The sequence below is a fragment of the Penaeus chinensis genome, chromosome 19 (genome assembly GCF_019202785.1).
Source record: "Penaeus chinensis breed Huanghai No. 1 chromosome 19, ASM1920278v2, whole genome shotgun sequence".
NCBI lineage: Eukaryota > Metazoa > Arthropoda > Malacostraca > Decapoda > Penaeidae > Penaeus > Penaeus chinensis.
The window spans coordinates 29,441,921-29,457,608 of record NC_061837.1 but is presented as its reverse complement, the minus strand read 5'-3'; the positions used below and the strand labels follow the sequence as shown (position 1 = coordinate 29,457,608).

Below are 15,688 nucleotides of genomic sequence, written 5' to 3'. Positions count from 1 at the left end.
TCATATTGCGCGTGTTTATGAAAACATAACAGTTATGGCATAACGATTTTTTCAGATCGCTTATATTGCATTTATTCTATCTTAAATATTACCAGTGCAATATTGACACCTCGCGAAGAGATAGAAATTTAAATTTTCCGCTACCAGAACTCATTCTAATTAAAATCTAAATTGTTTTTTTTAAACACCTAAAAACAAAAAAAAATAACCTCCTAAGAAACATATAAAAGAAATATCCTATAACCTCGAAAACTGAAAACGAACATTTAGGATATAGGACTTTGATATTGAGCAAAAAGAACAAAAGAATAGTAAAGACTCTCATTTGGCTCCCGGACAGCTGTGTTGTGTTTACGCCAATCTGGAGTAAATTCAACATTTCAAATTTCTCTCTCGCTATTCGTACTTTTTTGCTTTAATTCGGGAGTGTGGCAAGATGACATTGTTCCAGACGAGATGAGAATATTATTGCGGTTTCCTCTATGTAGAAATTGGGAGAAATCGACGCGTGTATCTGCGGAATTTGCTTAGATAAAGACGGTATGTTATTATTAGTATTTTTTTTATTATTTTTACTCCTCATGCTAGAGTTAAGAAAGTATTTGTTAAAAGCTAGTGATGGCGCGGAATGTTTATGATTTTCCTTCACATGCACTTATCAGTTTCTGTTGTTATTGATACTACGTTGTTGGTAAAACTTCAACCGATTTGTCTTTTTGTCACTGGAATATATGCATTGTAAGGAAGATTTTTGAAAAAAAGAGCTAATTCATGTGGATGTTTCAGTTAATGTTTACAGATGGATGCAGTGGCTTTTAAAGAGGAGCTATTTTTTCATAATTATACTGGCTGTGTTCCTGTGTTGCTGGAATCTGTTTTCAAAGGCATGGTGGTAATAGCATTCAGTCAACAAAATCTTGTTCCATATATATATATATATATATATATATATATATATATATATATAATGAATTTGCACCTAAACTACCATGCTCATCTTGTCTTGATCCTTTTCAGATATTGCTCTATTTTGGAAGCTCTTTCACGGCTTCCACCTTGAAGTGTAAGATTTAAGGGTCATTTTTGGGCTTCACACAGTCATTCAACCTTGCAGTTATTATTTTTAGTTTCAGTTATTTGCGATGTGAGTCTGTAATTGTTTCCTATCGGAATGATATAAGTGAAAGTGTTCTTAACTGTTTATGAAGTGGCCACATCCCTATTGCTGCAGCCAATCTTGAGCATCGCAAACACCACTCATTGAGCCAAAAACCATTCTGACCTGGAGCGTCACCCCCAAACCCCCATCCAATCGCCAAGGACTCGGTGCAGCATTTGGGATAACCTATTTTCTTCATTTCTGATGTTCTTGACCTGCACTTTGGAGTATCATTAGATTTTTCCCATGTTAGTACAATCAAAATGTAAAGTATACCAAAGTATTATGTGTTGCAGAACTTTTTTTATCTTTAACTTATGAAAGAAATACTATAAATGAAAAGTGTCTTATTTTTCATCATTCTGTCCATTACAGGCAAGGTTTACCAAATGACTGTGTGAAACTGAAACTATACTGAATTTAGTTGGAAAGTATAACCCGGTGGAGAATTGTCATAACATGTGCCGCATAACAACCACTCTTACGAAGAGTGATCCCTTGAAATCCTTTTAGGCTCTGATTTTATTTATTAATCTTTTTCGATTATGCTATATTAAGATGCAACAATTCATCTCTACACCCAATGCCAACGGGCATTAAGTATGTACATGCTATGACCACTGAGAGTTACTTATTTGATTGTTTTTACACAGATGGCTACAGTTGTACAAAGTTACCAATGAGCCAGTTATGAGTACTGCCTGTCTCGCCCGTTTACCCTTTTCTTTGATTTACGAAAATGTATCTTATTTTGCTGTTACTAATGTTTATAACATTATAGTAATTATAATGTTTTTAATAAAAATAACACCATCAATAAAAAATATGTTTTTCCCACCAATTCAAATTAGGTAAGGTCACAAGGTCTACTAATTGACTCCTTTGTGGCTAAGCACTAGCAGAGCCATCTATGTGTAGAGACATTTCACAAAAAATATAGAAAATAAGCACAGCATTTTCCCCATTTTTTTTATTAATTTTCCCCAGCGGCATTGGGTTAAGATACAAACAAAAGACCATTTGATCATAGGAAAGGTGCTATAATAATGAGCTCCTGGTGAAGGATACCAAGATATATGATGACATGTAGCACTTGGTTCTCATTAATCATGTCCATGATGGTGTATCATTATTCCAGTTGTTGCAGTAGTTATGATAAAGCACATACTAAGTTAGCATGATGTATGTAGAATAAATGATGGTCATGGATATTTCAGTGGTTATTATAAAGCATTTGTTGAAATATATTATTCCTTTGGATAGTATTTTGCAGCTGATTTGTTTCACTTCAGTGAGGTATGCTTGAAAAAGCTTGGGAAATGATATAGAAACTGAAAGAGAGAATTGGCATGTCGGGGGTAATCATCTAAGTTAGGAGCAGAATATCCTTATATGAAGTCATATGGTGTAAAACCCTACAGGCACCAAAGGCCTACAATTTTAAGTGCTACTGTATTTGTGCAGTGTCAAATTGTTACTGTGACCTCTGTACTGCAGTCTTTGGCAGAAACCAGCATACGTCTCCCACATATTTTGTGGCAAGGTTCTTTATTTGAAGATAAATTACCAGGAAGGTCTATAAACTCTGTCTTGTTAGAATATATTGTGTGGTTGAGGTTTGCTGGCTTTTTCCTAAAGATTCCATAGGTGTGAAGGTAGTTCTGGTCAGTGCCTGAATGCATAAGATGTGAATGCATGAGTGTAACAGTAACATTGACTGCAGTAATTTGGTAGATGCTTAGAAAACATCAGTGCATACCCTGGCCTCTTGGTGACCATCACTCCAGCATAGACCGACAACCCTACTGATTTATTGTCAATTTATAGTAGATTTTGATCAGAGACAACCAACATCTATATGAGGCAAAGTTCTTATATTTACTGCATCTCTGCATGAGAATGTATGATATGTGAACTTCCTGTGCTGTATATGTTATCTCAGAACCGTTCAAAACCACACAGAGCATTAGCACATGGTTGATGCTTGAGCTCAGGCAAAAAAATAAACTATCAACTAGGTCAACAATACTCAGCCAGGAATGAAGTTAAATGACCCATGTTCAATGTGGCAAGTGTAGAAAAGGTATGAATGAGAATAGACATCTTCACACTACAAGAGATGTATTTGATTAATTTCAATTATGTCTTTGTTATGCCATGTATTTCTTATGTAGATATAATAAAAATGGTCAATGCATCTGTTGTAGTTTAAAGGTATTAATTCTCATTCATATCTTTTCTGAGTAAAGTTATCCCACTGGGGTAAAATTATATATGTGAGGGATCTTACTACACAGCCATGCAGTGTAACTTACACTTCATGCACCAGTAGCAAAATGAGTGAACTACTTAACTTAGTGGATCATTGAGTTTCCTCTGATCAAGTGGACTGTAAGTGTATTTTCTTTTGTCTTGATAAAAGAAAAGTTAAGAATCACTGAACTGTGCATTGACACTTGTCCTCAATGGATTGTTAGATTTTTACATGATTTTGATTTTGATTTTCACAAATTTTTGTCATTAGAATGCCAGATAATATTTCATCAGTAATCTTTACTTCGACTATTTTTTGGTCAGTATAGATGTTTACATATATTAGTGTATCACATGTAAAATTTAAGGTGACTGTTGTGGGTGAACTGAGTTGGAAATACCAAAATTAAGTTAGTACTTCTTTTCAATATTACACATCTAAAATATTACCCATATCAGTGTTGGTGCCCACCCTATTATCAGGGCCCTTTTCAAGGAGTATTAGTAGTTAATTTTAATTTCAATATATTTCAGGCTTATAAGAACAGTAATGAGAGAAATCCATTCAGGCCAATATTGTTAGGGCAATATTTGGTGATGTAGCCAGCATTACAAGTTGTTAAAAAAAAAATTCAGATTGTAGGATAGTGTGAACAGTTTCTCATTCTTTTTTTCATTGTAGGCCTACAGTGATAATATACATAATGTGTTGAAACATTAATGATGATTGATAGGATATCAGGGGCAAAAAAGGGGATCAGAAAGATGCTGATAATGAGGAAGTAATAGAGAAATAAAAAATGGGAAATTGAACACATTTGGTATATAAGTCAGACATGATGTCTTCATTTCAGATATGACTTAGGAAGCTGCACCATGCAAAACATAAGAAGGAAATCCTTACAGTGGAGCCACCATGCCACCCTCGTGCAGTGAGCTGTGGGGCTGCCCGCAGATGTCCCCATGCATCATCCTCGACTGCCTCCTGCCAAACAGCATCATTGTGCCTCTCACCTGCCATAAGGAGATCACCCTTAGCAAACTCAAGGGTGAGTGTCTTGCTTAAGCTCTATATATGATTAATATGACTAATAACTAAAACTCTTGATCTTGTATCCAATTATTAACCATCTCCCAAGCAAAAACAATAACAATCACTGTCTTACCTTGCAGTCGAGGTTTGGCAGGAGGCCAAAAAGTACCCCCTGTACCGGGTGCTGGGCCAGCCCGAGGAGTATGTACTAGTTGGCGTGACACAGGATGCAGAGCAGGAGGAGTTTTGGGATGAGACCAAACGGCTTTGCGACCTGCGCCTCTTCTCTCCAATCCTCAAGGTGGTGGAGCCACGTGGGAGCAAGGAGGAGAAGGTCCTCAACTATGAGATCAGTGAGTACATGTTGGGAAGTTGGACTCAGTCTGACTTTGTTTTGTTTTGCTGAATGTCTGAGATGATGATTACTGTATCTTGTATGCTTATCAGTCCATCATTGCTGATGATATTGTGATGATAATGTCTTCATAAGTTTTCTGATAATACTACTCTCTTTCTTCAAGGCTTGGCCATTGGGCGTTCTGTTCATGATCTTGATGATGCTAAACAGCTGCAGTTGCAGGAGTTTAGGAGGAATATCATAGAGGTGAGAAACTTAGTTGGATTTATCCTATTCAATTACTTCCCCTTCTAGTTCTTTTTCACATGAAACATAGATCTCATGTATATATTTCTATACATTTGCACCACTAAGGACATTCTTGTTATTATTTAATGATGCTCTTAAAATCAGTCATAGTTACCAACTGCTGCTACTTGGAAGTAATCCTTAATCTGGCTGAGTGCATGTGAATGGAGACCACTAAAGCTTACTAACCCACTAACGAGCGACAACCCCCTCTACAGGTGGTGAGTGAAGCGGTGAAGGTGAGGCAGCAGTGTGGCCTTGAGTCATTAGCATGTTACCAACACCCACCTGAGCTGGAACCCACACCACACCTACCGAGGTCCATTGAGAAACACTTAGACGAAGGTACACAATGTTTTTAATTTTTCATTTGGGTTTGATTTTTTTTTTTTCAGGTTTATGGATCTGCAGTTTTGTTGATTGGATTGGATGGTAATTTTATGTGTATTGCAGTATGTATATTAGATGTATATGTATTTGTAAACCTTTAGAATGTGAATATTGGGCATATTCATAGACTTTGTGGAGCTTATGCGATGAGCTTATGTGATTATCATGGGTTTCGTGGTATATATCATAAACATCATGAAGGTGCTGGAATTTCAAAACTTTGTAAAGTATTCAAAATTAATATTAATTAGTGATAAGTTGATAAGTTATATAAATCATTGTAAAATTGTGTTCTCATAAAGTTTCTCTCTGAAATTGCTGTATCAAGAATTTTATGATGAATTATAGTGTTAAATAGTCCTGCAGATACATTTTTGGCTGATTAAACTTTCATCTACAACATCCTCGGTGGTAATTGTCGTAAACAAACAGGAATAGAAATGAAATGGAACATGTACGTATTTGATCATTTCAGTAGATAGCAACAGCATTAATAAACATGAATGATAAGAAAAAGAAAATGGATCTAGAAAAAATGTTGCAGTTTTTAAATGTAATTTTTTTTATCTTTATTATGATATTTGGCATTTTGTGGACAGAGGGGAGTTCCTCCATGGGAAATATTATACTACTGTAAAAATTAAAGGAATGTTGTTTCTTTTAAAACTAGAGTTCACTGAATTCTATTATTGATACCAAAGAATATCAAGTATATTTCAGTGTTTATAATGAGCATTAAGTTGTTATCAACAACCATTTTCCTTTGCAAAAGAACCTGTAAATGTTCTAATGTTTTCTCACCAGTTAGGTCCTCTCTCCCAGTGTCAACCATGTAACCTATCATTTTTTACTTAATAAACATTGCTGCTGCAGAAAAGTATCAACATGAAGGCACAGAAAAATCCTGAATCCGTGAAGGTTTTGTCGATTTTCAGTCAGTCTAGAGTTGAAGGAGAACCTGAAGAATGAAGAAAGAAAAGAATGTTGCAAGAAACTGACATAGATATGAGCCTCCTGATGATGTGTTTGAATTGCCCTCATAAAAAAGTGTGATTGCCTTAATGCCTTTTGGAAAGCAGCATGAGTAGGTAGACTGAAAGTATTCCTTTATTTTATCAAACTAAACAAGAGGATACAGAGTCATTTAATAGTCACATTTCCTAATTCATGAGGGTACTTTGAAAGTAGTCATTAGTTCCCAAGAAATAATCCTTTTACTCAAAGTTTGAGTAAATTTTAACTGTAGCAATTTGTTTTGAGAAGTGCCACTAAAACAGTTCCTCCTCCCCAAGGCTACCTGACAGTGACAGTGTGGAGAGGGACCTCAGAGTCTACAAGTGTGCGTATCACATGGGACACCTACCCTGACGGTATCATAGCTGAGGCTCTCACACGTCTGGCCCCGGCACCAGACATGCTGGGCTCCCTCACCACTTCACAGCAGTCCTCTAGACATGCACTCAAGATCTGCGGCACAAATGAGTACCTCCTGGCTAGTCGTCCCATCACCCAGTACAAGGTAAATTTTTATTAGTGTTATTGTTATCATTCTTTGTCTTATTTATTTGTTTATTTATTTTATATTTGTTCATTTATTCCAAACATCTGGGAATTTCACTTTATTGGTGTTATTATTATCATTTTTATTATTATTTTTTTATTTTATTTTTTTTTTCACTTATTTTTCTTTTCTTTATCTCCAGTAATTGTTTTATTGGTTTGCTTATTTTTTTGCATTTCTTATATATATTCAGATTTTTTATTTACATTTCTTCCCCCCTCAAGACTGTCCGTGTGTGGCTGTCCAGAGGCAAGACCCCACAGTTGTCTATGGTTTCCCGTGGAGAGCTGTATGCTTCACTCACCAAGTTCGACTTCGTGCTGCCTACTTATGTGAGGACACCTGGAAACATGCCCAACACTGCACCTGCATCACCCTTGTCCCTCTGGCATCCCAGTATGGATGGGAGGCTCAAGGTGCATATCCTCTGGGCATCATATGTCAATGTCAAGGAGGCACACAAGGTCAGTTATAAGATGAGTTGTGTTTATTTTTTTCATCTATTTTACAGAAGGGTTTCCAGTTTGGTGTTTGATGTATTTCTCTTATGATGGGATGTTTTAGATGTTCTTGTGAGTGCTAAGGCAGGGGAATGATATCTGATGCATATTTATTTAGATTCCAGTATCTAATGTTTTAGATACTGGCTATAATACGTAAGGGCTGATTCATATCTATTTTTTATATATATTTATCATTTTCTGATAAGCATCTTTATGAGAATTATGGACTTGGCAAACCTGCAGCAGTATTCCTTGAAAGGTCATTGAATTTTCTTTGACAGATTTAAGGACTGGCCTAAAAACAGTCTTTGACTCCAAGATTGTCATAGAATGTCAATAACTTGGTCTAAAGACTGTCCTTAGTGACCTCATCTCTGACTTGCACAGTTGCCACTTTTCAATGTTAATGCTTAACCCATTCGTGATGGGCATGTTATGTGTCCATGCCATGCCCACTGTGAGTTTATTTGTTTAATTGTTTTTACACATAGATGGCTACACATGTACTAAATCACCAATGAGCCAATTATGAGTACTGCCTGTCTTGCCGGTTTACCCTTTCTTTAATATACGAAAATATTTTACGTTATCTTATTTTGCTATTACTAATATTTATAACATTATAGTAATTATGATGTTTATAATAAAAATAACACCATTGATATTCATAGCACTAGTAAAAACTACATTTTCCTGCCAATTCAAAGAAAGGTGAAATCAGGTAAGGCAGAGCAATCTATGTGTAGAGACATTTCACAAAATATATAAAAAATGATCACAGCATTTTCCCCATTTTTTATTAATTTTCCCTGGGGGCAATGGGTTAATGAGAACTAATATTTACATTTTAAAAAACCCTGTGATTATAATCCAATATAATGAAATAAAATTGCTATTGCATTAAATCTCTAGTATATAATGACTATAGTATTTCATATCAATTACATTTTATATGTTTACATAGTACCCTCTACATTGGCATGTAGCACTATCTGTACTTACCTAGGAGAAAACTGCAGTAAACATGGTGGAAATGGCTCAATGAACGTTTTTGGCAATAAGTGAAAAAGTGGCATGATACTTTTCCATATCATTATTGATGTATAGTTATCTTCAACAATTATAAAATTACATGATTTTTATTGGCATCTCAAAAGGATAATGTAAAGACAGTCTTTGCGTGAATGGGACACCTCCAGACCTGTCTTTAAATTCGGCTGAGTCAGACAAAAATCAGGTGTCAAAGACTTTTTTTTTTTCCCCCTGTCAAAGACCTTTTTGTGAATGCCACCCCAAGTCTTCTCTTTAAAAAGGGAGAACATTAAAATGAAGATAAGATTAATGAAAATATATTAGAAAAAATTATTACTTCCCTTTGATACTGCAGATATATGTGCGATCAGGCATTTTCCATGGGGATGAGCAGCTGTGCACAGTGCGGGAAACACAGCATGTGCCTGGCAGCAGCCCCAACTGGGAGGAGTGGCTGCAGTTTGAGCTTCCCATCCAGGAGATCCCAAGAGGAGCACGTCTCTGTCTCTCCATCTGCTCCAAACGGAAGCAGACTGACAAGAAAAAGAAGAAGGAGAAAATGGTGTGTGGGCTTTTAGGGCTTTACTTTATGTTTTTTGTTTGTTGCAAACTCACCAACATCTGCAAATAATCATCAGAAGCAACCTTACCAGATCTATCTCATCCTAATGCAAGCTCTTATCTTTTCTCTTCCATCCTTATAGCAGGAACACTGTATGCTGGCCTGGGGGAACATCAATCTCTTTGATTTCCGTAGTCAACTGGTCCACAACAGGGTATCAATTGCAATGCTACCACCACCCAGAGGTTTTGAGGCACTTTTGAACCCTCTTGGTGCAACAGGTCAGTTGACTGGAGGTTGTGATTGTTGTTTTTCATTATGACTGTCTATGTTGGGTTTGTGGTGAGGAGGTATTGTAGAATGAGTATGATTATGATTCTTTTTTTTTTTTCTCCCCACATTTCTACCTATAGGTCAAACTTTGGCCAATGACACAACGTGCCTTGAGGTGGAGTTTGAGAGGCGCTTTAACCAGCAAGTAACCTTTCCTGACACACAGCAGATGGAGGACTATGCTCGCTACATTATTAAGCTAGAACGAAAACCAAAGGACCAGGTAAATGTTATTTTCTGTTGTTTGGGTGAAGAGTGGATTTTATGTTTCAAAATATTTCTGTACTTACCAACTGTATATTTTAGGAATGTAATTCCTTCTCCAAATAAACTTGGTATGCATATAAAAGTGATTTCTTGTATTTTATTTGCAAGCATTTTAAACCACATGCTCATTCTGATAGGGCCAAGAGGACAGCCAGGATGACTTAGAGAAAATCAAGGAAATTGCTGCACGTGACTCTCTGAGTGAACTGAGTGAGCAAGACAAGGAGCTCCTCTGGTCCAGAAGGAGACTGTGCCTCTCAGTGCCCGACTCACTGCCTAGGCTCCTAGATGCTGTCAGATGGTCTTCTCGTGACCATGTCAGCCAGGTGAGATGAGCACAGTATTGGTCCTTATGACTGTACGTGTTTGTGTGTGCTAGTACATATGTGTGGGAGTGTGTGCATGTGCATTTGTAAATTTGATATCTATGTTTCTATAAGGTGGAATTCCATCAATTAGGATTTGCTGAAGTTTATTTTGAGGAAATATATTTAATCACATCATGTACATGATTTGGGAACATGAAGATTTTGAGTGAGAACTCTATTGTCTCACTGTTGGAGAGAAGATGACCTGGCTTCTCATTAGAGAAAACAATGTGGTTTTCATGTGCTATTACTATTTTATTAACTATTTTTCATTCTTTTAACTCCTGGTGTTTTTTTATCCAGCTTTACTTACTGATGAAGGAGTGGCCACTGGTATCTCCTGAAGTGGCCCTCGAATTGCTACAGTGTAAATATATTGACCCGACTGTCCGCAAGCATGCAGTTAAATCCCTCGACAAGGGCCTTCCAGATGAGAGGCTCTCCCAGGTAACTCATTTTTATTAGCTTCATATCCTGAATGGTATTGATATCATTGCCCTGTTAGTTTATCTATTATTGTTATGATTGTTGTTGTTGTCAAATGTTAATCAGTATTATATGTTAGTTACTATTATATAAGAATATTGATTATTATTTTTTATTTTATTTTATTTTTTACTCTTGTTCTTTTATTTGCATTAATTTTAAAACCATGTTGTTAGCATCAATCCTAATCTATAAACTAAAGAATAATGCACATGAATTGAATGATTAATAGAAAGGAAATAATGAAGTTGAAAAATATCAGTATCTCCAAGAATTTTTACTTAATTTCTTCTACTTTTTCAGTATTTGTTGCAACTAGTCCAGATTCTGAAGAACGAATCCTACCTGGATTCATCCCTTCTCCGATATTTACTAAGGAAAGCACTGACAAACTCCAAAATTGGACAGATTTTCTTCTGGCAGCTGAGGTAAGGGTTAAGTTAAAGTATATTAGGCTTAGTAATGCGGATATTTTTAACTTTTGAGCTAGACTGTAAAACCTGTCATTTAGACAAAATGACAGATGTAGGAATATTAAAAAAAGAAAAAAAGAAAAAGAAAAGAAAAAAGGGTTTCCTGGACAGAAATGGCTGGCTTTGGTAAAGAAAATACTAAGGCATTATTCGGAGCTGAGGTTATAGACCATGAATGACCAGATTGTAATTTAGGTTTACACTTTTACTAAATACAGTGATGAGGTACACTGAATTGGTCCATAGTGAAGACAGCTGGTGACAGATTCAAAATTTAGTGCCAACTGGAGTGCATTACCTACAATTTCCCCCCTACTTCCTTTGCAGATCTGACATTAACTTCTGGCCCTGCTCCCTTCATGCCCTGGCAGTCTTGGAGGCTTACTGCCGCGGTCTGGGTCCTAGTCTGAAGGCGGTCACACGACAAGTAGAGGTGGTTGACAAGCTGACTCGGCTTGGTGAGGCTATCAAGGACAGGTCTGACACCAATAGGGTAAGTTGAGAAAAAACAGTTCCAATTTTGTCATTCAAAATGGCATTTCATGTCTGCCACACTGAGGCATGTACAGTGGTTTGCATGCAGCCAGCCACTTACTGAAATGTAAGAGCATGGGAAACATACATTTAACTAGCTCTTTATATTTTGGTTGCAGTTTATATGTATTTTTAAGGCAATGAGGTGAAAAAGTGATCTTTCTGCTTGCTTTTGATTGCATGTTCACTTTAATGCATTACAGGTTTTTAAAAATAGGTTGCCCAAATGAATGGGACCACTGCTTGCCCACTAAAACACAAATGACCAGGCATGTTTAGATATCTTAATGTTTTTTTCTCCATTAGTTTTGTAAGTAATTATTCTTGAAAGTAGTGAATACATTTGTCTTAATTTAGAGTTATTTATATTAACCCATAAATTTATACCGATACAAATGATAAAGTTTAAATATCCTACAACAGTTAACTCTCTCTTTACCCACTCTGGCAGGAGAAGACCCGGTTCCTGAGAGAGCAGCTAGCAGAACCTGACTACTCCTCCACCCTCCAACACCTTACCTCCCCCCTCCACCCCAGCCACTCCCTAGGGCGCCTGAGAATCTCGGAATGCAAGGTCCTAGACTCAGCCCGTCGCCCTTATTGCCTGGTGTGGGACAATCCTGATCCAATGGCCCCTCACTATTGGCTGTCCCATGCCATCATCTTCAAGAGTGGGGATGGTAGGTGGTTCTTCATATTTTGTGTTTGTGTGTCTGTATCTCTCTTTCTCTGTGTATGTGTGCAAATAGGCATGAGTGATTTGATATGAAAAACAAAACTAAATAAAATGTCTGCTTTCAGTCCTCTGATGGACTTGCGAAGAAGGAAATGTAAAACCGGTACTTTTCCCTATAAAACTGAGAATTATATATCATTGATTTTTTTCCTCTTCCTTTCTCACAATCTATGAACATCAATATCCCTACCACTGACTTAAGAGATTCCAACCCTGACAGATTTGAGGCAGGACATGCTCACCCTGCAGGCCATTGGTATTATGTCTCATCTGTGGAACATGGAGGGGCTTGACCTAGGCATGACCCCTTACTCCTGCCTGAGCACGGGCAAACAGGTGGGTCTCATTGAGATGGTGCGTAATGCCAAGACAGTCTACAGTATTCAGCGAAGTTCCAAGCTGGGGGCCATCCAGGTGGACTCTTCACAGCTCTTCAAGTGGATCCGTGACAAGAACAAGGGACTCAGGTAAGAGGGAAGGGATATGGATGTTGGGATGGTAGAGAGTTAGTAGGAAGGGCAGGATGTGGAGAAGGTAGAGGTAGAAGATGGGGGTAAAATGAGATAAGATAATAGGTTTTGATAGAGGTAGAAACAAGATTAAGAGGAGGAGGCTAGGGAGAAGGAGAGCTAGTCTTTTGGCATAAAAGTATAGAAGTGATATTTTTTTATAGCAAAATCCTCAATCCTCTGATTCTCAAGATAACATAATCCTATCTCCCCAAACAGGCTTGACCAAGCCATTGACAACTTCACACGTTCCTGTGCTGGGTACTGTGTGGCCACATTTGTCTTAGGCATTGGGGACAGACATCCAGACAACATCATGATCAATCAGGATGGCCAGGTAGGTTTTAGTCTTAGTTACCTTGAACATAGAGGGAGTATTTAACATATTTTTACCAGTAAGGGATTTATAATAACTGTTTTTTTTGTGTATTGTACTTCTGATGATGACTATGTTATTAAACCTGTTATTAAAGGAATATTAAGTGTTCAAGTATTGATCCATGTTACATATTTATTTATGTTATCATTATTGCAAAGAAAGTTTGTTTATTGTTTTTGATAACAGGTTTGATACCATAATAAAATATGATAATGATAACTACATCCTAAGTAGACATCATAAGAACCATTACTTTTAGAGACACCCCCAAAATAAATTGTACCAATAGTACCTGCATGGTCCCCATTGTACCATTCCCATTTGTAAGATGATCAGAATACAGAAACAAAGAAAAGAGAAGAAGAATGGAAAACTTGCCTACCTGAAATGTTCATCCACAATATCTGTACCATTTCTGCCGGCAAGATTGCCTTGAAAGAAAAGAAAAGAAACAATAAATAGATAGATAGATATCAGTCTGACTCACCATATCTACCAACAGATTTTCCACATTGACTTTGGCCACATCTTGGGGAATTTCAAGAAGAAGTTTGGCATCAACCGGGAACGAGTACCATTCGTCCTGACGCAAGACTTCCTGCGCGTGATTGCTAAGGGGGAGGAGAACGCGAAGGAGAGTCAGGAGTTCCAGAGGTGTGGATGCATTGTAGATTTTATTATTGTTATTGTTATAGTTGTTTCTCTTAATCTTTTTTTGTTCTTTTAAATAGAATATCTTTTAATCCAATGCTGCCAGGGAAAATGGATAAAAAATGGGGAAAATGCTGTGCTCATTTTCTATATTTTTTGTGATATGTCTCTGCACATAGATGGCTCTGTGCTTAGCCACAAAGGAGTCAGTTAGTAGACCTTGTGACCTTACCTGATTTGAATTGGTGGGAAAAATGTATTTTTTACTAGTGCTACGAATATCGATGGTGTTATTTTTATTATAAACATTATAATTACTATAATGTTATAAACATTAGTAACAGCAAAATAAGATAACGTAAATATTTTCATAAATCAAAGAAAAGGGTAAACGTGCGAGACAGGCAGTACTCGTAACTGGCTCATTGGTGACTTAGTACAAGTGTAGCCATCTATGTGTATAAACAATCAAACAAGTACTCACAGTGGGCATAGCACGTATGTACACCTCATGCCCATTGGGATTAGGTTAAGTAGATCTCTGTTTATTAACTTTGTTTTTTCTTCAACAGGTTCCAGGTGCTGTGCGGAAAGGCATATCTGGCACTGCGTAAACACTATCGCCTCATTGTAAACCTCTTCATGTTGCTGCTGCCTGCGGGAATGTCTGAGCTGCAAGTATGTGGGATGTGTTTTCTGTTGTATGTGTGAAAGAAAATTATCAGTATCATGAACATTATCATTGTTATTGTCATTGTTACTATCATCATCATCATTATCATCATCATCATCATCATCATCATCATCATCATCATCATCATCATCATCATCATCATCATCATCATCATCATCATCATCATCATCATCATCATCAGTGTTACTTTTATAGTGTTGTATATTTTATTACTACTACTACTACTGTTACTATTACTATTACTATTACTATTATAATAATAGTAAAATAATATATGAACGGAAATGCATTGGGAAAAAAAATTCCCTTAACCCCTTCCCGATGGGTCATGCCTATAGGCGTCATAACAATATGCTTGAAATGTGGCGTGCGGCTGTCCGCCACGGCGGCGCGCCAAAGCGCCCCGAGACAATGATTCGGCTTGATGTACCGAATTCACACGCTCAAGGTCGTGATTCGCCAGAGCGTAGATTTTTTTTTTAGTTTTCTACACCCGTTGCCAATGGGTTAATAAAGAAAACCATAATTAGATATGGGGATAACAAAGCATTTTGAATACCTTTTTCCTTTCCATCACAGAGCCAGGATGAGGTCGCCTACTTGCGTAAGACGCTGGCTGTGGAGGCCACAGAGGAGGAAGCCCTCCAGTACTTCCAGAACCAGTTCAGTGAGGCCTATGATGGTGCCTGGACCACCAAAATAGACTGGTTCTTCCATTATGTCAAGCACAGGTAGACCAGTCTGCACACCCACTCTCCCCACATCTTTTTCCTTCCCCCACCCAACTTCCCCCAACCTTCTTTACTGGCCTTGTGATGACGAAGTTTGCTTCACCGATAACTCGACAGGCAAGAATTTTTTTTTTTTTTTTTTTTTTTTTTTTTTTTTTTTTTTTTTTGTCATTTTGCTTCCTGTGTTTGAAGCTGCAATGAGAAGAATGTCAGCAACCCCACTTTGACGATGTCTCACTGTGGACCTTAGAGCTTACCAAATATGTAGTAATTAGAATTTTATTTTTTATCTGGATTCAGGGTGTAAAAAATTTGTTTCTTTTCTCTTTTGTACATGTACATATATATTTTTTTATGAACAGGGTAGGTTTACCCATATTGCATTTGG

At 37.1% G+C, this 15,688-nt stretch overlaps 1 protein-coding gene across 1 annotated transcript; it reads left to right on the top strand.

Moving 5' to 3' along the window:
- Positions 1 to 362: 362 nt before the first annotated feature.
- Positions 363 to 15,421, top strand: LOC125035276 (phosphatidylinositol 4,5-bisphosphate 3-kinase catalytic subunit alpha isoform-like). Its single transcript, XM_047627553.1, has 20 exons — positions 363 to 540; positions 4,267 to 4,461; positions 4,586 to 4,798; positions 4,967 to 5,049; positions 5,310 to 5,436; positions 6,774 to 7,000; positions 7,267 to 7,506; positions 8,933 to 9,139; positions 9,282 to 9,420; positions 9,553 to 9,695; positions 9,877 to 10,065; positions 10,411 to 10,554; positions 10,897 to 11,021; positions 11,394 to 11,559; positions 12,052 to 12,280; positions 12,557 to 12,803; positions 13,065 to 13,182; positions 13,727 to 13,878; positions 14,448 to 14,553; positions 15,149 to 15,421. Exons 2-20 carry the CDS (start codon positions 4,329 to 4,331, stop codon positions 15,302 to 15,304), a joined length of 3,144 nt encoding a protein of 1,047 aa, XP_047483509.1. The 5' UTR covers positions 363 to 540; positions 4,267 to 4,328; the 3' UTR covers positions 15,305 to 15,421.
- Positions 15,422 to 15,688: the final 267 nt, after the last annotated feature.